Here is a 24,796-nt window from a genome sequence, read left to right as displayed (position 1 = left end):
TATGAAACAGACATATCACAGCGCAGGATACTGGCCTTGAAGAAGTCCAACACCAATAGACACCTGTCAAAATGACGACAGGCTTGAAGTTACTTCCAAAAGTCTTACAAAAGAATTACCCACATTAGAATTTTTATTTTCTCAGTTTCAACTTCAAACTCAAGTTCAACCATTAATTCCCAGTGACCAATGACCATGAAGACAACCGACACACATGAATAAAATAAAATGGAAATTTCGGCTCTATTATTTAGGAACCTCCATGTAGCAAGTTGCGGAAGCAAGAAGTTTGTGGTGTAATACTCTGCTGCCTTGGTGGTGTAGTACTTGGGAGCCTCGGTATAGTAGCTGAGGGCAGCGCGGGTTGTAGCATAATATGCGATCGGTGTAAAAGGCTGGGGCAGCATACGCGGTGGTGTAGTACTCCGCTCCCTTCGTGGTGTAGTACTCCGCTCCCTTCGTGGTGTAGTACTCCGCTCCCTTCGTGGTGTAGTACTCCGCTCCCTTCGTGGTGTAGTACTCCGCTCCCTTCGTGGTGTAGTACTCCGCTCCCTTCGTGGTGTAGTACTCCGCTCCCTTCGTGGTGTAGTACTCCGCTCCCTTCGTGGTGTAGTACTCCGCTCCCTTCGTGGTGTAGTACTCCGCTCCCTTCGTGGTGTAGTACTCCGCTCCCTTCGTGGTGTAGTACTCCGCTCCCTTCGTGGTGTAGTACTCCGCTCCCTTCGTGGTGTAGTACTCCGCTCCCTTCGTGGTGTAGTACTCCGCTCCCTTCGTGGTGTAGTACTCCGCTCCCTTCGTGGTGTAGTACTCCGCTCCCTTCGTGGTTTGACTCAGGGCAGAGTTATACTTCAAAGTTTCGGTGTAGAAGCTCGGGACATCATAAGTTCTGGAGTAATACTCCAGGGTGTTGATGGTGTATTATCCGGTTGTTGCATATGTTGTTGTGTAGTAAGACACCGCATTGCGGTTTAGTATCCGCCATACCCACGAGACATCGGAACACCAGTGGTCGACCCAAACATTAAGGATAATACAACCAACAGTAGCACGACACTATAGTTGACTAGACGGTAAAAAATTTGAAAATCAATTTCCAATATTAAATGCAATGTTAACAAAAAAAATCTACGTAGTACTTCGCCGCCTCAGTTGTGGTTGTGTAGTTCGGGGCTTGTGCGGTTAGGTGTAGTACTCGAACGCTGTGGTATTGAAATAAGTTGGAGCCTCGGTGTAGTAGGCTGGGGCAGCATTCGTAGTCGTGTAGTACTTGGGAACATCGGTGATGTAGTACTCAGGCGCCTTGGTGATGTAACTCGGGGCAGCGTAATTTGTAGCGTAACTCTTGAGCCTTGGAGGTGTAGCACTTGGGGGCCTCGGCGTAGTTAGTAGATGTTGCGTATCTAGACGTTGTTGTGTAAGAGGCGGCGACGTGGTGTAATATTCTTTCGCTCCTGTTGCTTGGTATCCACCATGTCCAGGAAGATCGGTACACCCGTGTTCGACCCAACCATTAACGATACAACACCAAACAGCAGCACGGCGTCATAATTGACTGTACTATAACCGATTTGAACATTAATTATCAAATGTAAACTCATATAACTACACATACAGACTGAAAACAACACAAAACTGATTCACGACTCGAAATAACAAATAAAGATGAAAGTTTACCCATGATTGCGAACTGGTTGTACAATGAAGAAGGCAGTTGGTGACAAATTGTGAGCTGCAGTTGTTGCCGTGTCGGAGATACTCGTTCGACTGATCCTTTGTCGACTTTTCTCTCGCCTTTTATACGACTTTTTCTCACCCTTCCTCTTAAGCCTTGCGGTTATTTTACCTTCTTGATAATGATGAAAAACGCCCAGTTCTCACCCAACCTCTACACCACTGCACGACACGTTTTCCGTGACCTTCGAAAGTGAAGGAAATGCAAACTGGCTTTTCCTTCTTTAGGTTGACGTTGCTAGGGATGGGTCTACAAAAACCAATATCAAAATGAATACCAAATAGCTTACCCTTGCGGCTATTGTACCTGCTTTGATAATGATGAAACACGTGTCATTCTCACCCAACCTCTTCACCACCCCATGCCAGTTTTACGTAATGTTTCTCGTGACCTTCAAGCGAGAAGGACATCCTGTCTGGACAAACTGGTCCAGTGGTGACTTGCATGCAAAAATCACAACGAAGATATGCAAAAATTTCAACGAATCGAAGACTCCTTACATATGTTGACTGCAAAGTTACCTCGAATATGAGTGAGGATTCCCCAGAGTCCAGCTATTATTCCAAACTGATATCAAGACGTCAAAAAAGGCCAGTAACGGAAACCAGCGCCAACTCCATTGACTACAAGAACGAAATTCATAACTTTCGTGTTTGCAGATCTGTTGGAAAGAATAATAAAATGATTACCCTATTGGCTAATATGGATTAAAAAAGAAATAAAAATGTTTCCTATTACATATATGTTTTGATGTACAGATCTGGTACATGTACATACACATGGCAGGTTATTCACTTCACACTCTTCATGTCTCATGAAGTGGAAATGGGACAGTAAGGAAATTCTCTACGTTATTTACAAATTTACACAAATTTACCTATGAGAAATAAAACTGTACACTATCTCTAAGCTGGGTTGCCTTCTAAACATAAATAAAACAGCCATAACAACAAACATGCTGTTCCAGGTTACGTCACCAAAATTGCGAGATTCAGAAAAGATCCTATGGTTCAAGAATACCAATGTTACATGAAAATCTGAATTGTATGGTCTGGTAGCAATAATGGGGAAATACCATATCTCTGCACATTTGTATTCCCCTATATGTGTGCTTCAAACATGCAGTTTTAGGCTTTTGACAGCATGAGGATCTAATGGATGGAAAGTTACTGAGCGCTAAGTCAACTTGTGGAATGACTGACAATATGCATCTAGATTTTGAAGAAATAAGATAGTATAACACAAAATAAGACTACTTTGTCAAGATGGACCTACATATGATATGAAGTTCAATATTTGGTATTTGAAATCACAGGAATATAAGTATAAATTAGCAACAATTTATTTCGCTCACTTCGCCTCGTTTCACCATGAAACAACATCGGCGACACTTGCGACATCTAGTAATGAGTTTTGAATCTTAAGTTAGTTGACATGCAAAAGACAAAGTTCCTTCAAAGTTCAAACAAATCAAAAAGTTTAACAAAGGAGATCGGATCGGAACGAAAGCACTCAAAGCAGCTGTGTGTAGTATACTTGAAATAAAAAATTTGCCAAACTTCTATTATGCACTACGTGATTACGAATGGTTGTATTGTAGGTGAATTCTCGCCGACTATGCCCATGTTCATGTAGAAACAATTTTAAGTGAAATAGACTTGCGGCAAAATTCACGTCTCCTGAGTACTATTGTTTCTTGGTGTGACTTTGTGGCAGAAGGCAGACATTTCAGTTTGCATCAAGAGATTGTTATTTATGCATATTTTAAAGCAGTTCGTATTGAAACTGAATCTCCTTCTGAAACTGACCACAGAACGTTTACTGCCTCCTATTCGTCGACTATTCCTCAAATGGGTACAGAATTCAAAACGGTTGAGAAGTCGTGCCCATTCTGCAACCATTTGGCTAATGTGCCGTGGTTTTTTTTCGATTTTGTGTTAGAGTTCAATCAAAGAGTTCGATCAAAGAGTTGTATCTCATATTTGCTGTAAAAGGGGATGCTAGGATTCCAAGCTGCTGGTTGTCTTTTCTTTGCTGTTTTTTTTTTCCTTCACTGTTTTAGTACAGTGAAGGCTAGGACATATATAGCTACCGTTATATAGGCTGCCGCCTTCCCTATATATATGACAGGATTGCCCCTTATGAATTATGATATTATCCAAAAATCGAATAGATTATCGATCTAGAAATGAAACAGTTATTTATTGTGATGCAAGTCGCGACATTTTTTAGGTCCACTATTTCGTATAGGGCGAAAATAAAAATATTAAAAAATGTACTGTACAGATGGCAGTGAGCAAACTGGGCTACTACATTCAGCCTAGTCCCAGCTAATCATACAATCATAGTGTTAAAATTGACGTGATGGCAAGTTAAATACGTTTGAGACTCGGTACATATTGGGTGGACAAAAAATGGCGAGTCGTCAGTTACGAAGAAAATAAATCGAGTAAATAAAACAAGTTAAAAATCCTCTTTTCACGTCTCGAGAAAAATCGCCTTGGCTTTACCGACCGAATTGGTTTTCTTTCGGTTTCTTCTCTTATTCTCACCGGATGACGACGACAAACGAAGTTCACAATTGGATCCGGCAAAACCTGCCCGACAAAGACATATTCCCGGTCCAATGCATTTGCCGCCTCGTCGACATTTCGGTTTGCACACAGCTGGGCGGAAAGTAAAATGAATAAAAATCAATTCAATGTCTTTTACTTTTAACTGACGAAGGGAATCACCTTTTTGACACCTCGATCCTTGATAATCATACGGACAAGTACATTTACCCGGCGACGAGCAAATCCCTCCGTTCAAACAAGGCAGTGCACATATTGCTTCGAAAGATAAAACGTGGTTAAAAATTACAAGTTCATTCTTTGTAAGAATTGACCAAAAACATACCAGTCTCACACCGAGTGCCTGTCCAGCCTTTCTTACAGGAACACACTTTACGGCGGCTGCAGTGTCCGCCGTTGAGGCAACTCGGATGGCAAGTCGGTGCATTCCACTGGCACTGTCGTCCTACAAAGCCTTCGGGGCATTGGCAACGATTCCGCCTCAGACACGTTCCTCCGTTGCGACAAGGAATGGTGCATCCATCTAGAAAAGAAAATATTTATGGTTAAAAAACGGAATTACATTTTTCATTACATCAATAAAGTTCACCTTGTTTGACAAAAGTTTCGTTTGGTTTGGAAAAAACTGGCGACAAATCATTTTCAATGGCGGAATCATCCGTTTGGTCGCAGTGGGGGCCTTTAAAACCGGGCAAACAGTCGCAAACGTAGCCGTCGACTTCGTTCAGGCACAGTCCATCACGGCAAGGATTGGGATCGCAGAAATCGATTCGAATGCCACAGTCGGGGCCAGTAAATCCCTCCCGACATTGGCAGCGATAGGTGGGATCGATTTGATTGGAGGTGATAAAGTCGTCGGGTGGATTGCGACAGGCACCTCCATTGAGACAGGGGCAGGGCAGGACATCGACGTGCAGGTGGAAGTGAACTGGATGATTACACTGGTCGGAGACGGTGAGAGCGAACGTTTCGTGGTTGAACGGCGACAGTGCGTTGGAGACGGCCTTCCAGCGGAAAACTCCTTCTTTGGTCACTTGGGCATCCGAGAGCGGATCCACCAGCCGGAAATGAAGCGGATCTTGATCGGTGGCGTGGATGACATACTCGAGCATCTGTCCGTCATAGGCTGTCGTTTTCAGACGGTTAGAAACGACCGGCGGTTGGTTGTTGGGATTAATGCTCCACGATTGAGGGTGGTCCAGATCGCAGCTCTGACAGGCATTGTGCGGATTGACTTCCCCGTCCGGATAGCAAGAATTGTCCAGGTAGCAGACGTCTTCCCGGTCACCACATAAAGGCCAGCTATCTTTCTTGGCTGGACACGACCGGCAACCCGAGTGGTAGACGGTCAGTTTGCTAGTCGGGGCGCTGTAACGGAGCCCGTCGTTGCTGACGCGAATTTCCAGGTGCAACTCCTCGCTGACATCGTCCAGCACGTAGCGACGGTTCGACCCGCTCACAGCAAGCAAGTGGCAAATAATCCGATCGTGATCGATAAACTGGGCAGACGATGGGATAGAGCGGTTGTTGTAACTGCCCCGTTGCCAACTGGACCCGTCGTAGCGACCCGGTTGGATTTGACAGTTTAAACGCGACGAATCAATGAATCCACTGCCAAAGATTTCGATTTTCCGGCAGTCGCTGGCTCGGAGATCGCACAGTCCGTCGCCACTGCCAATTTTCTCAACTCTCGGAGGAGTGTCTGATCAAGAAAAACCACATTAGTTGGTAATTGAATAATCATAGAAAATAACAAACTTTATACCATCCATTAGGCTGCAATCGCTTCCGTAAAACCCTGGCTGACAAACGCATCCGTAAGGTAGACAAACACCCTGATGAGAGCAGCGGTTGGGACAGTTGAGCGCCTCGATGATGACTGGCGGAATGACAGGTCGCCCAAGAAGATTTCGTGGCCAGTCGGAAGCTCGCCGATAAGTGGCTTCCACTTCACATTGATCCTCCAATAGACCCAGCGACTCTTGAGCCCAAGTGGGGTCCTCGTTGCGGCTTACATCTGGGCAATCAACAGAAAACCAATGAATGGCTATAATATGAAGTAAAAAAAGAACATAATCAGACGAACCTTCCACGCAAATCTGGATGGCTTTCATGATGAAATTGCCGACGAGGTATTGGCCGCATTCGAGTGCCACTGTCGAGTTGACCAGGAAATTGGAACAGTAAAGGGTGACCTCTTCTTCGTCGTTCCAGGAATCGAGACCGCCGCCCAATTTACTTGAAGCATCTCGACGGATTCGACCGTGAGCTACTGTCCAGTGAATATCCCGTCCAAGATTGGTGCCGCCGCTGCTACTGGAACTCTTTGAGGAGGACCAGGTGAGATCGACTGCTGGCGGATGTTGCTGAATCCGGCCATCGTTTTCCTCCACGGAAGCCGAATCCCTTTGCGGAGTGTCAATCAGGTTGAAACTGTTGATTGTGTCGTCATCGACTTCCAGGCGGACTTGATCGCTGATGTCCAGGTAGTTGAAAAAAGTAGTCCACTCGACGACCGACTGCGGCTGTTGGCAGGTGGATGGGCAATCTTCCAGGGTAGGATCGCATCTATGCAAATCAATGGCAAATATTTAAAGAGGTAAAGAATGTTATTAAACTGTCGTTTACTTTAGATTGTTGTTGACTACTGCGTTCGAGAGATAGGCGTCCTCAAATGGTCTGCAAGCACAAAACTCATCCGGAAGTGATATCGGGAATGGTTTCTGCTTCGTTTCAATGGAATCCGTGAAGCGGATGCTGTTGTCGGGGTTGCAGAGTCCACTAATTGTGTCAATTAATTCTTCAGGCTCTTGGCCAGCGTCCACAACCGACACAGACATTCCCCACTCTTCCGTCCGGATGCGGACTTTTCCTCCATGTTCCAGCACCACCTACCATCAAGAATTCAAATCAAATTCTATTGGTTGGGGGGGGAATTATATTGATGAAGGTTCGATATTGTTACCGTTATGAGTTTTCCTTGTCGAGATTCCAGGACCTTAAATTTCTCTTTCCGGCTGTTAGGAACGGTTCCAGTCAAAGACATTTTCGGCAGAGGTCGCTTCCCACCGAGCATTTGATAAGGGTTACTGGAAGTTCGTTTCGGGTGCACCGACTGGCAACGGTCCATCAAGAAAGTCTCGTCGCCGGATGAAGAACGAACTTCAGCCGAACATATGCACAAAGCATCCTTCCGACCGGAATAGCACGGCTGATATTCCGTCCAAACCTTTTCAAAAATGAGAAAAACAAATTTTAATTTCATTTATAACTTTCAATTTAGTTTTCTTTGTTACCTCAAATGATTGTCGGCGATTTTTGTAAAGTAAATAACGACCCGATTGGGCCACTTTATCCAGCGAATCCGTCACGCTTATCACGTGCCCTTGAGTGAATGCGTAACATTGAACGGGCGGAACGTCCAAAACCTGTTGGGCAAAACCAAAAGTGGGGGAAATGCACTGTCAACTAAATGATAAGCGAATCATACAATTTAAAATGGGAATACCTGAATGGTAATGTTGGGTAATTGATATCCATGCCACCAGGCGTCACCGTAGCTGCTGACAACCAGCTGGAGAACGGTTGGGCGTTTGGGCGAGTTGGTTCGCACGAAATCCGTAACGGGAACGACGAGAAAATGTTGAGATTCTTGTCGGGCCGTCGAGTCCATCGACAACTGGCACTGCGAAATGGCCACCGGTTGAGATTGGCCGTCGTCCGGTTGAACCACTTGGACAGTCAGGTGACAGTCGTGTTGGCTAATGTGGGAGGCGCAGGTGAACGGGACGGTCATCGTCAGCGTGACATTGACAAAGCTGCCGTTCTTGTAGACCCTGACGACATCATCCAGGCTCGGGCTGATGACGATTCCGGCTGTGAAAACGGCGCTCGTCACAGACGGATTGCTCATCAACGTCATTGGACTGCCCGGTTCATTCACGATAACCTCCACTTGGCACATCACCTAAAGACAAGAAGGATCACGTTAGTTAGAGGTCAGAGCGGCGCTTGAATTTCACGACGTCAAACGAGAATGTTGATGGCCATCCAACTTTTGGGTAATAATTCAAAAATATTCAAAACAAAGTAGGGGGCAAATAAATTAAATAGATATGTAGCTAGCTCCATGTGATGGGCTAGGAAGTCATCAGTAGTCGGCCATCTGCTGTGGGTGGAAGAAAACAAAACAAGAAAAAGAGCTGTGACTGCATAATGGATGGCGCAGGATACTGCCACTTACAATTTGTTAACTGTATGTATAGACGGAAGAGATCTGTCAAAAATAAAAGTTAAAGCCGTCTATAAATCTCGGGGGTCTCTCTTCCTACTACTACGGGCGACAGTAGAGAGGCAAAGGTTGTTCATGGAGTCTCCCCGCCGCCGGACAAAATCAAATCCATCATCGATGCGTATAGAGCCATAACTCGGGGGATTGTTGCTCCCAATATCATCACAACTGCTGGACAAAAGGAGCATAGCCTAGGCCCCTGTGGGTGTCGCGTAAACGGGGGAGATGATGGATCGGCTCGGTATCGAGAAAAAGGGGGAAAGATGAGAAAACCTTGAATGGTTTTAAATATAAAAAAAACTGATTTCCCTTCACCTCTATTCACCGCAACAACAACACCACCAACAACATGAAAAAAAGATTTTCCGAGCATTTGATGACTCTGAAAGCCATTCGAGTTGCGAGTGAGACCGGCGAGAGCTTCTATAATGGTTACGATCACTAATTTCTCACACGCATGTGCATCTTCTTCTCCTTGACTTTTTAAGGTATGTTGGGAAATAAGGTTTGAATTTCAAATAAGGTGATGTGTTGTTGTTGTTGTTGCTGTTAGTCCCGAGAGAGATTATATGGCTCTGACCTGATGGCCGGCGGTGATTTTCTGGCGTGGTAGGAGGTCGTAATGCTCCGGTTTTTCAGCTGACGTCTGGGCGGTCGTCTGCTGCCCCGTGCCGGACAAAACGATCCAGTGGAAGCTGTTGGTTTTTTTCGTTTTTTTAAATATTGGAATCTGATGCCCAAAAATTTTCTGACGAGAATTATGATTATGATTATTATTACCGAAATCTTCGGGATTCGTGACGTGAGGAGGAGTTGAAGGCGATGGAGCAGTTGAGTGTCTCAGCGCTAGCGTGAATTTCAGGCGATCGGTCAAAGGTGAAGACTTGATCTCCTTCAAAAGAAAAAGAAGATTGTAAAGAACAAAACAGTTTTTGGCGTTTTCGTGCCACGAAATTGTGGGGGTGTTGTGAACCTATTACCGTCGGAGAAATATCGTTTCTTTGTCTTTATTCCCCCACCCAACAGAAAAGAAAGTTAAAAAACACAAAAGTGCGATCCAGTTCAATGTCGTGAAGATGAGACTCATTTGAATCGATTATCTGGAAATAAGATCTAACCTTCTTCGTAAAAGCTATGATTGGCCCCGAGAAACTCCCATCATCATTTTTTTAAAGCTGCATCCCATTTCTCGACTTTGGAATTTGTGTTGTTGTTCAAAGAAAACAAAGGGATCAGGGCCGACATGCTACAATGTGAGGTAATAGCATACCGCTGGCGGGTGGAAGTTGAGCGCAATAAGCCATATTGCAAGCCTCGGTCGGCTGGAGTCGGTAGACGAAATAGCCGGAGCAATTGCGGACGGAAACGGGATATTTCATGGCGCAGCAGTCGGCGTATTCAGAAACTGGGCCGCTGTCGTCCTCCTCGTCGTAATGGTGGCGACTCCACGAAGAGCAGGCTGTCAGCTGGACCTGCTGCAAGGCTTCAGGAAGGCGTTGACCGTCGTCCAATCGCAGCCAAATCGGCGCCTGAGTTCCGCAATAGTTGACCGAAGCGCAGCGGGTCGGCATCTCGGCCGACCTGAACATGCAAATGAATTGAGCGAGAGAGAAGAGAAAATGTCGGAACGTCAGTGACCGCCGGACAAGCTAAACGATTTCCAGAATCACAAAAGAAAAACAAGTTCCAGTCCTTATACGACGGCCCGATAACAAATCTAAACATTTTCTGTAGACGTGGCGACAGAATGGCCAATTTCGTGTTGTTGGGTTCAAAAAGGAGACCGAGCAAAATGGACTTCATCAACGTCCAGAGTTATTTCGTTGTTCCCCCCACCAAAAAGGGTGGGGCCCCGCATTCGGAACAGATAACACAGCGCAACATTGTTGTTGTTGTTGTTGTGAGTATCTCCGAAAAGGAGTTGGAAAAAAAAAGAAAAATCACGACAGAATAGGGCAGAATTATAATAATAATAATCATAATCATTACCGGTTCTGAATGGTGAAGCGGTACCACCCGACATTTAGTTGGCGGTCGCACAGGACGTCGCGGGGCGTCTGCGGTTGGTAGAGCGGACTGCGGCGGAAGTCGTCCAGCACCTGATGATCATCGCACGGATCCGCATCTATTCAATCATTTTTGAAAATGAAGAGAGATAAAATATAGTGGGGGAAATTGTTTAGAAAGATTGGAAAATTGAGATAGTACGCATAGTACGTGTTCTTTTCAATTTGAAAATGAAAAATTGGTCGAGTGGGAAATCCTAGAATTAGAATAATAGTCACCCGCCTCTCTCTCTCTACATGTGTCTATCTCTTTTCTCCTCCGACTGGGCCGATGACTCGACAGCATGACACTGCAGACGTACAAGTGTAGAGTCACACACAACTGGTCTATAGGGGGACGATCCTAGCTGCTATATAGAGGGAAAGTCTATTATGTTGTAATGACCCGACATGTGCTGAGGAACAACTGGGGGCCTATGTTCGGGGTCACCAGCTAGGGAAGAACTTGTAGAGTCTCTGGTTCTCATTTTCATAACAGAAAAGAAGAAGAAGATTGGAAACATTTTTTTCTTTTTCGGGCGAGGGGATGATTTCTGAAGAAGAGAGAGAGTGGAAGGGAAATAAAATACATTCCAACCATTGGCGGCGTATTAGTGTATATATAGTAGGGCCTGATGTATTCCCCAGGCCGCCCTACGGACCCTGCGTTGTCGGTGAAGGCAGCACGTGTACACTGTGTAAGAAACAGCGGGACACACGACACATGGAGAGCTTAATGAAACGGGGCAGACGGTTAAATCATCTTGCAACAATTGGCTTCAAGCTCCATTCCATTTCAAACCGCGTGGAACCTATATTGCCGGTGTAACGAGACGTTTCTATATCTATGTGACTGGGAATAAATTGCATTCTGCTGTGCACCAAGCAGTGTTGAAACCATATCGTTGCAGGGTGCAGTATCCTGTGCAGTCATTCTGCGACTTTTGAATTCAAGATTCCTCGTGTCACCACCCCCCAAACTGGCTGCATCACATGTTTTCACAGCATTCCTGGCTGGCGTTGAACCTGTGGCAGCGTCAAGTTACAAGGACACCAGTGGCAAAATGGGAGATAACTGCACCAGTTATTTTGTAAACAAAAAGGCCATATACAGATTTTTCCATAGAAAACATTTCAATAAACATTGACATTGAGAAAAGAGAGAAAATTGTTTTACTTATTCTTTCGTTGGGCCACTGTAACCGACTTGACGTTGATGAGACACACTGTCACTCGTGAAATAGTAGTGACTGAGTGAGTTCATTTCGTACATGTTTATTTACTGGGACCAAGGTTATTACGAGAGTACATCAAATTCTGATTGGAATTGACCTGCTGAACTCTCAACTCGTTGTGTAGACACAACAACAAAACAAGCCTCTTGTTTATTACAACAACTTTGAGCAGCGTTGCAAAATTTAACAGCTAATTGATTACACGGTTCGATCGTTTTTATTGGCAAATTAAAAATTCGTTATTTGTTTAACGGAGATATTAATACGTGAACATTAAATTTTCCTTTTAGAGTACACATAACTCTGCGTGAGAAAGACGTGAGTTTTACTTCTTCATTTTGAAAAGAAAAATTCAGACAGATCAACCAGGAAGAATAAAGGAATGTCCTTTTTGTACTACCAGCACGCGCGGTTATTCTCAATGACTGGGCAAATTCATTTGAATGTAATCCAGCGATGAAAAAAAAATCTACGGGCCCTCAATTCCATTTGAAACTATAACTATAGACACCAACCACAACCACCACCACCTTCGGATAGGAATCGAACAAGTTGGAAATGTCACGGAGCGATGAGCTCAGCAATAAAAATTGTTCAACCCAAAAAAGATCGGGGGAGAGAACTCGTTAACAATAAATAAATAAAAACCAGTTGTCCAACAACAAGGAAAACGATAAGAGAAAAAAGATTTGGTGGTTGTTGTTGTGGAAAAGTCGAATAAAACCAGATATGACAGTCGCAGTGGAAATTGATTCCAACTGGCGATTATATGTGGGTGGGTGTCACTTGTATTAGACGTTAATTGGGCATCTCTACTCCCATTTTTCTCATCCTAACAAAGTCATTAAGATTGAAACGACCAGATAACAGACAGCGGCGTTGAACGTTAAGGTGACGAAACCTAGCGAAAACCTTTTTTCTAAAAACACACCAGGGGAATGAAAAAAGACAATTTTCCAAACGACGGAAACCATCTGACTGATGGCATTCTGTCACTCGTACGTTCGAGTGACCGAACACCATCGGGAAAAAAAATGTCTGGCAGTTGGGAAATCACAGAGCCGCGCCCAATGTTCTCTCTCCCCCCCCCTTTTCTGGTGTTTTTCAACTGGAAATCTATTTTATCTGAATACAATCAGTTTTCACACTAACCCCCAATCACCGACATAAATTACACTATAGGAAAATGGAGGGGGGACGAATGTGTTTTTGTTTTATTTTGGTGACTTGGATTTTATTATCGTCAAAGATAAAAGGGGTGAAAAACAATAAAACCATTATTCAAACACGCCCATTATGCACGGGGGACGGCCATATAAAGTCAATTGTCAGACGGGATGAAAACTATGCGCGCAGAGCAGAGCAGTTAGCTCGTTTTGACACCTGGCCGCTGATATCTGACAATTCACGCCGTCTATATATGCAAATGACTCCCGAAATCTCTCACGTCGGATCTACAACTCCTTTTGTGAACTTGATTTTATTTTGTTTTTTGGCTTTCAACAGAAATTGCCGATCGGATTTTTTGGTCAAATTTTCTCTCTCGAGTGGTTTCATCAGCTCAGCTTTTTTTGGTTTTCTGTTTGTCCACGCGCAGATTTGCCGATAAAAGAAACAAACCAACAACGTACGAAATTGGGAAAAAACGTAAAGAGAAAACTGGCTGGACATGGCGTACGTGCTGCAGCACATGGTGAAATAATATTTCATCGGATTTTATAGCCCGGACAGATAACAAGGTGGACGTTGGATGGGTAAAAAGAGACGAATTGGTTGAGCGGAAATGATTGGCGACGCGATGGCCCGGACCTCGTAAAAATGGCAAATAACAATGGATGGCTGAATAGAAACGGACACGAGGCGCGGTGACACAATAACAAACAACCCGTGTGTGTGTGTGGCACCAGACAAACAACAACAACAAATCTACAGCGCACAATATAATACAATGAAATGAATCGGCGTGGAAAACGGATGATTTACTCAGCGGACTGGACACACGATCCGCAACTATTTGTCCATGCCCAGGCGAATATAAAAATGGGAAAATGTTTCCGTCTTTATAAAAAGGAAAATCGCAGTATATATACTGTATTATCCCTAGCTGCCTAGATTATCGCGTCGCCCATATTTTTCCCTACCAAACTGTCCGTGACTGAGAGGAAAAAAGAAATAACGAAATTCGAGTGGGAATTATTCTCGCTGGCCCGCAAATCTAACCGATGAAGCGGAATGCCAACCGCATATAGACTCTACGTATTATTATTAGATGTGTATATTACCGTGCCCATACTGTCAATGTCCTCCCATTGAAAAAAAAAATACTCAAGGATTTCTCTAGCTCTCGGGAAAATGAGCTCGTTGAAACCTGAGCAGAAGCTATTTTTTTCAATGAACTTTTTATTATTTTTTATATTTTATTATTTTTTGGGATGTTGTTTGTTTCCCTCCTGCAATTCCATTGTGGCTAGGAGAGACACACAGTTTGTTTTTTTCTTTCTTCGGAGGTATCTCTATAAACTCCCGCTGATCTGTTGTCGCACGAAATGTATGGGGCGAACGTTGAAACACGCAGCTATAAGAGTTTTGTTCCGTTGAGAATGGGAACGGCGGGAGATGACGAGCATCGCAGATAATCATCTCTACTGTAGCAAAGGAATAAGAAGAAAAAAGGCTGACTGCTAGCTGCCCCTATAGGCGACATTTCAATATCATCTTTCCACCATTTTTTTCCCTTTCAGGCTTCAGTGAACGGCCAAAGCCCATTTTCTCAACATCTTATGGAAATTCATCATCTCCTACACCACCGTACAATGCTTCCCCCCCAAAAGAGATGCTGTAGAGAAAGTTATGCCGTAATCCAAGTTAGAAAGAAAGTCTATCGCACCTTTCCAACCAAGGTGTGCAACCGTTCCATCACTAAAAATTCCGGTCGACTTGGCTTCTATACAGGACATCCATCGATATAATATCGGTTAAGTCTTTCCTGTGTGAGCTCACTGAAACTCTAGACTCATTAGATAAGGCTTCTCCTGCTCGGCAGCTGCCGAATGATTGACAAGACGCAGTAGTAGCTAGCGAAAACAAGATACGAATATAGCACGCATCGGGCTTATATAGTACAATGTATAGTCGTATTTACTTTTGTGTTGTCTTGTCAGTTGGTAGGAAATCCGATACGTTGTGCAGCAGTCCCATTAGAGAGGAGCGTGAAAGCAAACACCCCTCCTTCGCCGACAGGACAAGGAACTTTTTTTTATTTTTTTCCTGATAATGCCAATGAGAAACGAAGACAGCCTACCCAATTGACATTCTTTTCATTTTCTTTTTTGGGTTTCTTTTTTAGTTTGTGGAAATTCTTTTCGGTTAAAACTTTGGAGAGTCGAATAAATTTCCCCGACTCTTTTATCTCAGAGGGTGCTGAGCGGAGAGATAATATACTAATTTTAACAATCGAAGGTAATAAAATAGTTGTACGTTAGGTTGACGGTAATTAAAAAAGAGTCGATAACAAATTTGTTTGAATTTCTATCGCATTTTAACGACCGCGGCGATAGATGAAATCTTTTTACAACTTCAAAGTTCCCTCCGAGATATTCCGTAGTCGAACTTATAAAAGGAGATGATCGCTGGGTATAATATAGTTAATTATACGTGTAACCCATTGGAAGCCAAATAATAATACAAGTCGGATTACCTTGACAGGATGCTTGGTTGCTGATGGTCAGGAGAATCAAAATGGCCACCAACGACGTCGGGACCCAAGAGCAGCAGCTTGTCATCATTTGATGGCGATTCCCAGCAGCTCTATACGCGCGTTAATCAAGTCCCTACAGACACACACGGCAGCAATAGAACGTTTTATTATTAGTTATTATTATCATGATTATTTCAGCTATCAATCCTCCATACAATCTCACCAAAATCTTACCTTAAAAATTAGCCATGCAAATGAACTTTGGGGGCTATAACGGAGACGATTCACACACAAAGTCCCCCCCCACATTAATGAAAAATTCTATCCTCTCTAGACCGGCACGACACGGAAGACTAATCATCGTCTATCTATCCCCCCTCCGGATTGGATTGATGACGTCGTTAGAAGAAGAAGAAACGACCTCAGCTTCTTCTTCTTCCATCTCACTCGACCATATCTACGTTCGCTCGTGTCTTTGTCGTTTGGAAATCTCACCCCGGCTAGCTAGCTCTCTCTCTACCAATACGTGTGTCAACCCAACAGGAGTTCCTTCTTCTTCTTCTTTTCTCCCCTCTCTATTAAATAGATTGGAATCTTGTTGGTTTTTCTTTTTTCTTTCTAGCGATGGGTTGGTGTGAGAGAGCCGCTCGGTCGTTGCATAACTTACTGGACAGAAAAGCGGAACAGGGAAAAGTGGACCGAGATAATACACACAAACGGAGGGGTTTTCTTCTTCTTGTCTTCCAGCGGCGGAATTAAAATCAAGAGGAATCGAAATTTTGAAAATGAACATCATCAACTCTATCAAGGCCCCTTATTTGGTCGCATCCGAAAAGGTGTCTATTCACATTTTGGAATTCAAAATAAGCTCTAATGATAATCTAGTTGGTTAAACAATTTTAGCCTCTCGTACTGATTTCTTCATCAATGTTGTTCAACATTTCCTCTAGTTCCAACCCCCCGACCGGAAGAAGGGCGTGTGATGATGACAGCCCCCGAAAAAAGTTGTGAAGAGGATGAAAGCTTTCTGTCAAACTCATTCAAAAAAACAGTATGAGCGCGCCAGCCCTGCACAGCCCATGGGGAACGACCATTAAGAATCGATTGCCCGTTAGTTTCCCGAAAAAATCGAAAAACTGAAAAACTTCCTGTCGGAAAAGAAAAAAGGGGGAAAGTGAAAATCTGTAAGCCGCGACCATCTGTTAGACATCAGAGCACTTTGGCGCGACGAGTTTGAATTTTCCCCCCCACCCAACAGTAGAAAACCATCGGCTCGCATTTCTACAGTTCTTATCTGTCGATGATGATGATGATCCTATTGTGTGGAGGAACGTCAGAAAAGATCATCTATAGACAGCAGCAGGAAGAACTATAGCTAGGGATTTGTATTTCTCTGCCTAGTCAGATTAACAAGTCCCAGCAGCATCCAGCCTATGTGTACATATTCAGGTTGACAGGGGGTCTACTGCTGGGCATATTCGTTCCTTCTTCTTCTTCTTCTCCGGGCGGATGATGGATGCGAGGGACCTTACAGCACACGCCTACATCATCATCGTCGTCGTTGGACGTCGACGTTTCCGAGCAAGACGTTCGGTTGTTGTTACCCTCCTCCTCGTTAACAATCTTTTCTTATTCTTTCTTATCCAAATAACATTTGTGGGTATATACCTGTTGATCTTTTTTTTCTGGGGGGATGAAACAAAACTTTTCTTGTGTGTTGTCTTTGATATCAAATGTCGGATGCCCTTCAGCCCTTGTAAACGTGATGGGGGGATAATATAATGTAGGCCAAGAAAAAATCCTTTTCCTATAATAACACTCCCGTGCTGCGGTGGAATCTAACGATTAGATTTCCCCCCCAATGTTTGACGATGAGTTTCATTAGTTTAGAAATAAGGGGGATGATACCAATCACTAGTAATCAAGAAAAAATATTGGGGAAAAAACTTTTTGCCTTTTTCGGTTGGATAGGCGGAAGGAATGAAAATGACAATTAAGGAATTTTTTGTTTTTTTTAAAAGGGAAAATGTGCGGTTGATTTTTTTTAATGATTCAAAGCTGCGGATGGGTGATAATTGACGGTCTTGTGTACCTAACAAAAGCGGACGCTTCTTTTTTTCCCGGCATGTGGCATATTTCGTGTGTGTTTTTTCACCAAGTCGTAAAAAAACGATTTTACGATCGGAGTAGTTATAGGAGGTGGGCTAGAGAGATTCGGCAACAGGTAGAGAGACAATAACGATTTTTGATGGGAGTCGTGAAACAAAACTATGAAAGAAAAGAAAGAAAAAACTAACAAAGTCTCCGCGCTACCTGCTGCTACAACATTATCAAACGCCATAAATCAAAAAAGTGATTTTATGTTATCCATTTCAATTTGGTTTGTTGTTTCTTTACTTTGCTCAGATTTTGAATTTTTCTAAAACATAACCTCCCATATCCGCCGATGCTGTTCTTTCCTGATATCACGCCGAGCATTTTTAAAAAATCAAAACGTAAAATGAAATAATATCCTACCGTGAAATGTTTTTTTTGGTCCGCCAGCAGATGACACACAAACTCGTCGCAATCCCTCGAACCAAATTCGAAAAAACCAAAAACTGAAAGAAAAATAAAAAAGAGAAAGAAAAATTTCGGATCAACTGATGCGGCTGGGTGAAAGCCGACGACTGGGACCTTCTCTCTTAGCCGCCATCCGCCTATATCATCATAACACTGCGGGCGGAGGAGGAGGAGGGAGGTGGGTGGGTGGGGAGAGGGCGGTATATAGTAGAGAGAGAAAGACACAAGTCAGAGAGCTATAGAGTATATATATAAATATGGTCGGGTTGGTTTTGCTTTGGTTAACTAACACACATGACATAGACACACACACAACTCGCAAGAGTAGAAGAAAAAAGTTCTATTCCCTTATAGACACCGGCGAGAGGCTGTATATATACTACACCGTCGTCGACTACCATTATTGCCATAAATACTCGGGAACAAAAAATAGAAATTCTTTCGCCCTTTTTTTCAAATTCAGAAAATTTTCTTGGCCCAACAAAAAACAAAACAATTTTGAAAAAAAAAAAGGGAAACCTGAGCCTATCGATTACAAACGGCGGTTGTGAGCTATATAAAGGTTACTATGTAGTAGGGGGGAATAGAGTGGAGTTATTCAATTTCAACCCTGTGCTCTGTGCATTATTATAATTAGAAAGAATAACTTGCGCGAGTTGATTTGAATTCAAATGAAAAAAAAGCGTGAAGAGGAAAAGAATAAAGAATGATAATAAAAAGATAGAGGCCGAGTTAATTTACGATCGTTTCCTCCCTCTCTATATTTGGTCCTAGCCTTTCGTTTATTTTCAATCGCTTTTCTACCCCCCTGGAAATTGAATTTGGTTTGACTTAAAAATCACACCTATACGTAGCGTATAGCAGACAGTGTACAGATTATCATGTGTATCGTTCGCTCGGACTATATTCGGCCCCAGACCGTATACACACTACACACACGAAGCCCTCCCAATAAATATTTACGAATGAAAATTGATGCGACTGCTGACTAGCTGTTGGCTATGCCACCGATTCGAGTGTTTACAACCCATCGTCAATAATTCATGCCAACTGTCGTCCCGATACATATACACACGCACCCATCGCCCATCAGCTCTAACAAATTGATGACTATAAGAACCGTACCGTCGATCCGGCCTTCTCTATACGTGCAATCAAAGGTGATGCCAGGATTACGGACATTCTTGCACCGAGATGATTATTTATCCGTCCATTTTTCCTTTACATCCGGCGGGGTAGAGTCTCCATTAGTAAGTACATAGTGGAGGGGTGAGACCCGCCGGCGCAGTGCATACAGGAGTACTTAGGATTAGAGTCTGAGGCACACGTGAACGGAGGTTGTAAAGTTGGTCGAGTTAAACAACTGTCTCACGAGCTCTATGCGCTGTCATTCCCATCACTCGTCCGCTATACACTCTCTCCCCTCACTCCACCGTACAAGGAAATTTATTCCGGATAGACCTACTAGGCCAGCAGCCGTCAGCGTTATCTAAGCTAGTTCGTATAGACATAGAATAGAGAAGGGATTCCGACTTACATTGTTATTATACGTTTTTCTGATTTACAATCGAGATCCGGACGCAGCAGTAGAGCGCCACGACTCTCTTTCTCTTCGGCACCAACATCTGATATTGTATTTAGATATACCTTCAGATTTTGATAGGATATACGTTCATCACCGCAGAGCGCATCAGTCTTTCTTCCTGAAAAAGAAACAAACATGAAATTTGAAACGGATATGGCGAAGTATTATTTTGAGAATCTTTCATACCTTTTTACTATCGTGTAGAGAAAAATATGGTCACGAGCTCGTGGGGCCACTTGTGAATCAATTTGACCTTTTTTTCTTTTTGATGAAAAGCGAATCGAAGATCTTTCTAGAAAAAAAAAAGGGAATATAAGCAAAATAAATTGATAAGAACTCTGCGGTGTAAAAAGAAGAAGAAAATACGATCCGGCCGTTTATTATATCTACATCCAGCGCAGTCCTTGACTATATATTCCGGTGAAATGGTCAGCCAGCCAGCCAATATGGGCATTTTTCGCATTGAATGAGCGACCCTTTTTTTATTATTATTATTACTATAATACAGTCAAAAGAGCCCCAGGGAGAGACGAACGAAACCCCCAAACACATCCACACACACAAAAAGCTTTAAATGAAATTGCTTTTCGTCGCAATGCAACGGAACGGAATGGCCGTTCTTAAAGAGTCGAAAATAAGAAATAAGCCCCGGTCGAATAGCGCGCGCGAGCGGTATTATTCAAATCTATAAAGGACACAATATCGTTTATAGAGACGGGGGGAAATATGCGATAACGTGCGCCCGTATACTATTCCTTTTGAAAAGAAAATAGAAAAATGGAATTTTCTTTTTCATCTGCTGGAAAATGGAATTTTCCATTTTTTTTTCGGAGCCCTTACATTTTATTGGGGGGCTCAAAACCTTTTTCAAAAAATAGTCAACAATTTCAATAGAATTTTTCAAACTGTCGAATTTTCTGGGAGATTTATGACGTCTTTTCTCCCATCGATTTCAATTGAACATTTTTTCCCCTTTAATCTTTCCTGAGATAAATTCGTTCAATTCCGGCCGCTAGATGGTAGCACATTCCTCCAAATCTTTTCGACCACGAAAATTCAAACGTCGTAAAAAACACAAACAATCAAACGTATTCAAAGTCAGCACAAAAGAATGAATTACATTCGTTTCTATTATTATTATACAGCGTCGGCTATTGTACACGAACATTTGTTGACTTTTTCCCCTTTTTAAAACTTTAATGAATGGACTACGGCACGTTATAGTGAACGAGGCTACCGCTAGACATGGACAGATTTCCGACAATAAAACACACGCGGGACGATTGTTGAAGCGCATCTGAATAACAACAAAACCAAACACAGCACAAGCGGAAGAAAAGGTACAATAAGGCGGATTTGTTCGGTTGTTTGAATAGCCATCCATAATTTTGTTGCGACTCGATTTTCGGCTGGACCCGGCGGGCGGTCGACCCCGACACGCAATTTTGACGATCGGCAATATAACAGAAAAGAAATAATTCCCCCCCCCCCCAAAAAAAAATCGATTGACTGCACAAATTGCCTTTCTCCAAAGTCTAAGTCGACTAGCTAAATCAAAGGTGGAAATCCGTTCAATTTCATCATCCGATTGGTCAGTTGGCAACAAACTTCCGTTGATGAAATGGGGGACATGAGCGTCCAGAGACGACGCAGTTGGGAAATATTTGACGCATCGGCGAATGGAGCTCGTCTATGCAGCACGTAACACGCAACTGGATCTATCACGAAAAAATACGTGACGAAAAATACTCAATCCACACGTATTGGATTTAACATTCGGTAAGTTGAAACAAATTTTTTCGGCCAACTGCTGTGCATGTGTGTGGATAATACCCGAGGAACAGGGCGCGGCTGACTGTAACATGGCAGAAGCAACAAATGGTACGTGACATCAGAATATTATAGCCAGTCGGTAATGCACTCTATCTGTTTTGTAATGTCGAACCCCTGTCAGCAGCAGTAAAAGAATATTTAAATCATTTTTCCCGACTGTGAATAATTTTTCGCGTAAAGTACTTTGTTATTTAGTCGGGGTGGATACAACGGACGTGAAATTAAAGCAATTGTGGGTAAAACCGTACTGACCAAGCCAGAATCGTCTATAGCCATTGAAAATGTTAGTAAATTATTCTAATTAAGCCCTGACGTAACAATCATTTCAAATCAAACAAAAGTGAAAGCCTTGATTGACTCCGGTCAATAAAATTAATGAATATTGCCAGCCTTGATTACCTTGGCAATCCAGACACCTTCCATTTTGCTAGTATCGAATAAATTTTCAAATTTTGGCTGTTCAAATTTCAATTGAAAAACGATATCGAGACGATGAACGAAAGGGGGTTCGCTATGGTTTCTGACTCACGCTGCGCATTTGGCGTCGAATAAAATATTCGGATAGCAACCAAAAGCAACTTGTCATTGCTATACACACACGCAACTTTTTTATTTTATTTATTTTTTATTATTATTATTTTTCTAATTTTTTTGGGCACAAGTTGACAGGTGTCACTCCTGAATAGAAAAGCCAAACAAGGCTGGATCCAAACTCATTTCCGAACATTAATCTTTATTTGTGGCGCACTTATACAGTCTGGCAAACCAGCAGTTCGCGTGTCAATTGAAAACAAAAAATTTGAAAAACAATTCTTCGCTCAGAAACCAGTTCATTCTGGTTACCTAGTACACTGCGTGAAAACTGTCAGGTCGGACTTCGGCCTTTAAGTCAATTTTTTAATTATTTAAAATAAGAAGTTCAGAAAATGTTCATTTAAAGGTCAAGTTTTGGACAGTTTTGAAAATCTGATGTCTTTTAATAGCCCCAAATGGACACATCTTGCACCCATGTGTACGCCACTGAATACTACTATGAGATCCAGTTCATACAAACAAGAATCGTCCTATCTAGATACCTATGATGAGTCGGATTTTAAATTGATCGGCTTCCGCGTGAAAGGCAACAACTGGCACTGATGCGATAGAGTGCCACCCCCTTTGTAAAGCTCCTTTCCACAGACTGAACAAGTCCCTTCCCCAAAAAATGTGGAGACCGAATCATCATAAACATTTCAGATTGGTACTATATGAGGCCTTGTACGCACACGTATTTCGGAAACACATTTCTCGTTCGGAGCACGCCTCTCCAAACGTGTTAGTATACCGTAGCTCGTTTTAAAACTGGGCGCACACAACCGATGAGGTTATTCACTGATCCACCTTTCGACAAAGTGGCAGTCCCCTGACACTACCAACGGCGAATGCGTCGGTCAGTAATTGTAAGTACTTTAGTTTCTAATACGCAACAAAGTTTGAAAAATCGAATTCAATCTTTGATTTCAAATCACAAAACAAGCTTGAACCTTCATCTAATTGATAGATTAATTAATTGTTTGATCTGACCTGCTGTTGGTGAGTTTAGATTCCGAATCCGGCGTTTAACAAGGGCCGGAGGACGATTTTCAACCAGCCAATCAAGGAAGTTTTGGAAAAGCATTTCCACAAGCGAAAATGGCCGACAGTCGAGGAAATCGCTTTTCTGGCCGACGTGTTGCATCTGGACAAGAAAGTCTTGCGCATCTGGTTCAGCAACCGACGCCAAAAGGAGAAAAGGAACAACATGACGCCAGGCGAACTGATGGAAGGCATCCGTTTGACTGAAGCACTGGCGACGCACACTAATAACCACAGCAACGAGGTAGACACTCTTCCATTCACTTTATCGGCCGTGCTAAGTTCCGAAAACGTCAAGCGCTTCTCTCTGGGTAAGCCGAACCGGAAGGCACTCCGGCGGACGGTTTTGGTGCTGGGAACCGGAGGACAAATCCACCCGATATTCGTCAACCAGATAATCAACTACATCGTCAACGTCGAAAAAGAGGATATCTTCCAATTTCTGGTGGAAGAAGAGACTGGCCAATCGAATTGCATTTCCGTCTACGACATTCACCACGCGGAAGGATTCCGCATTCCGTTTTCACTGACGATTGTGGTCACGCCTTACTCTGGCGACTCGGAAGAAGAACTTTTCAGGGATGGAAAAGTGGCTGAAATGTTCCGCGAGTTCATGGACACCAGGGACGGAATCCAGGAACTGGACATGATCTGCAACGTCACCGTGGACACTGGCGGAAGAAAACAACAATTCCTGTCCATTTTCGGTAAAGACATGGGGAAAAACATCAACAACTGGAAATTGTCGGTAGATTTCTTGTGCGACAAGGGTCCCTGGCAACCGGTGGTCCGGCATTTCTTCACTGTGCTGGCGACTATGAAAACAGCCTCACTTTTAACGACAAAATTGGTTCTGAATGAGAGAAAACGGTTGGATGTGACGGTAGGGCAACTCCAGTCATTAATCGCAAAAGTGGCTCCTAAAATGGAAGAGATCAACGCCACAAAAATAGAAATGAAGCACTTTCAAGAGCAAATAGAAACCGAATTAATACATTACAATTCTTTGCTTCCTGAACTGTGTACCCCGAGTTCCTTTTCCATTGCGCCCGGCCTCTATAACGAATTAAGATACGTCAAAGGGGAAGGTGCTGGCCATTCGTCGAAAGATCAAGTCAATCGAATGTACCGCGAAGCTAAAATCAAATGGAATGAAATAGAGTCCAGGGGATCGCAATTGCTGGAGTTGCTGCACAAAGAAATCTTACATAACGCAGCGGCCATGAAGATGAATTTCAAAGACACTTGGGACTGTATGCGGCAAATCAACAGGATCGCCCTTCACGGTAATTCCTTTCTAACCCAAAGAGTCTTCGACCTCCTCTTTGACGTCGAGCAGCATTTGAAGCAACATTTGCCTGTCAGAAAAAAGATGTAAAAGGAACAAGGACATATCATTTCAGAAGTAGAAATTACCATTTGACGCATTTTCCTACCTAACAAATGTGTTTCATCTGCTTGTTGCTGTGATTGTAACCCTGTAGATTTAGGTTTGGGTGCTGGTTTTCGGTTCATTCTTTTTCCACCGTCGTTGGTACCTGTATGATAATCAGTTGAAATCAAATAAATTGTGACGGAAATGGGAAATTTATTGACAATTCTGCAGACATTTAGCGGCTACTAGACGCG

The 24,796-nt window shown here is 43.1% G+C and overlaps 2 protein-coding genes and 2 long non-coding RNA genes across 8 annotated transcripts; 1 reads left to right on the top strand and 3 right to left on the bottom strand.

The window, feature by feature from the left end:
* Nucleotides 1-115: 115 nt before the first annotated feature.
* Nucleotides 116-1,766, bottom strand: LOC124198740. Of its 2 annotated transcripts, none has more exons than XR_006876692.1 (3): nucleotides 1,675-1,766; nucleotides 1,137-1,557; nucleotides 116-1,063 (listed from the first exon to the last, which is right to left on the bottom strand). It is a non-coding gene; the product is annotated as an uncharacterized LOC124198740 (long non-coding RNA). The 2 variants fall into 2 exon arrangements; XR_006876693.1 differs by having other exon boundaries at nucleotides 737-1,063; nucleotides 1,137-1,552; nucleotides 1,675-1,694.
* Nucleotides 1,767-2,038: 272 nt separating this feature from the next.
* Nucleotides 2,039-2,551, bottom strand: LOC124198743. The gene is made up of 3 exons (XR_006876696.1): nucleotides 2,471-2,551; nucleotides 2,254-2,393; nucleotides 2,039-2,171 (listed from the first exon to the last, which is right to left on the bottom strand). It is a non-coding gene; the product is annotated as an uncharacterized LOC124198743 (long non-coding RNA).
* Nucleotides 2,552-3,915: 1,364 nt separating this feature from the next.
* Nucleotides 3,916-23,250, bottom strand: LOC124198730 (von Willebrand factor D and EGF domain-containing protein-like). 4 transcript variants are annotated; one of them, XM_046594747.1, is made up of 19 exons: nucleotides 23,117-23,250; nucleotides 19,907-20,012; nucleotides 19,673-19,838; nucleotides 18,091-18,173; nucleotides 15,574-15,706; nucleotides 10,586-10,721; nucleotides 9,867-10,177; nucleotides 9,377-9,488; nucleotides 9,177-9,291; nucleotides 7,814-8,272; nucleotides 7,602-7,733; nucleotides 7,271-7,534; nucleotides 6,934-7,196; nucleotides 6,392-6,873; nucleotides 6,071-6,322; nucleotides 4,895-6,007; nucleotides 4,631-4,828; nucleotides 4,468-4,563; nucleotides 3,916-4,398 (listed from the first exon to the last, which is right to left on the bottom strand). In XM_046594747.1, exons 5-19 carry the CDS (start codon nucleotides 15,659-15,661, stop codon nucleotides 4,211-4,213), a joined length of 4,209 nt encoding a protein of 1,402 aa, XP_046450703.1. In that variant the 5' UTR covers nucleotides 15,662-15,706; nucleotides 18,091-18,173; nucleotides 19,673-19,838; nucleotides 19,907-20,012; nucleotides 23,117-23,250; the 3' UTR covers nucleotides 3,916-4,210. The 4 variants fall into 4 exon arrangements, with proteins under 4 accessions (XP_046450703.1, XP_046450704.1, XP_046450705.1 ...); XM_046594748.1 differs by lacking the exon at nucleotides 18,091-18,173 and having other exon boundaries at nucleotides 23,117-23,248; XM_046594749.1 differs by lacking the exons at nucleotides 19,673-19,838; nucleotides 19,907-20,012; nucleotides 23,117-23,250 and having other exon boundaries at nucleotides 18,091-18,259.
* Nucleotides 21,542-24,754, top strand: LOC124198734. The gene is made up of 2 exons (XM_046594754.1): nucleotides 21,542-22,992; nucleotides 23,136-24,754. Exons 1-2 carry the CDS (start codon nucleotides 22,975-22,977, stop codon nucleotides 24,543-24,545), a joined length of 1,428 nt encoding a protein of 475 aa, XP_046450710.1. The 5' UTR covers nucleotides 21,542-22,974; the 3' UTR covers nucleotides 24,546-24,754.
* Nucleotides 24,755-24,796: the final 42 nt, after the last annotated feature.

Source organism: Daphnia pulex, chromosome 7 (assembly GCF_021134715.1).
Source record: "Daphnia pulex isolate KAP4 chromosome 7, ASM2113471v1".
In the NCBI taxonomy this organism is placed as follows: domain Eukaryota; kingdom Metazoa; phylum Arthropoda; class Branchiopoda; order Diplostraca; family Daphniidae; genus Daphnia; species Daphnia pulex.
The sequence above is the reverse complement of the archived record's forward strand: the minus strand, read 5'-3'. Positions and strand labels throughout refer to the sequence as shown.

Coding starts and splice junctions, on each gene's coding strand:
- LOC124198730 (XM_046594747.1), bottom strand. CDS start 15,661: ATGATGACAAGCTGCTGCTCTTGGGTCCCGACGTCGTTGGTGGCCATT. Junction 10,722..15,573: donor CAACCAAGCATCCTGTCAAG/GTAATCCGACTT, acceptor ATGATTGAATAG/ATGCGGATCCGTGCGATGAT. Junction 6,874..6,933: donor GTAGTCAACAACAATCTAAA/GTAAACGACAGT, acceptor TGATTTGCATAG/ATGCGATCCTACCCTGGAAG.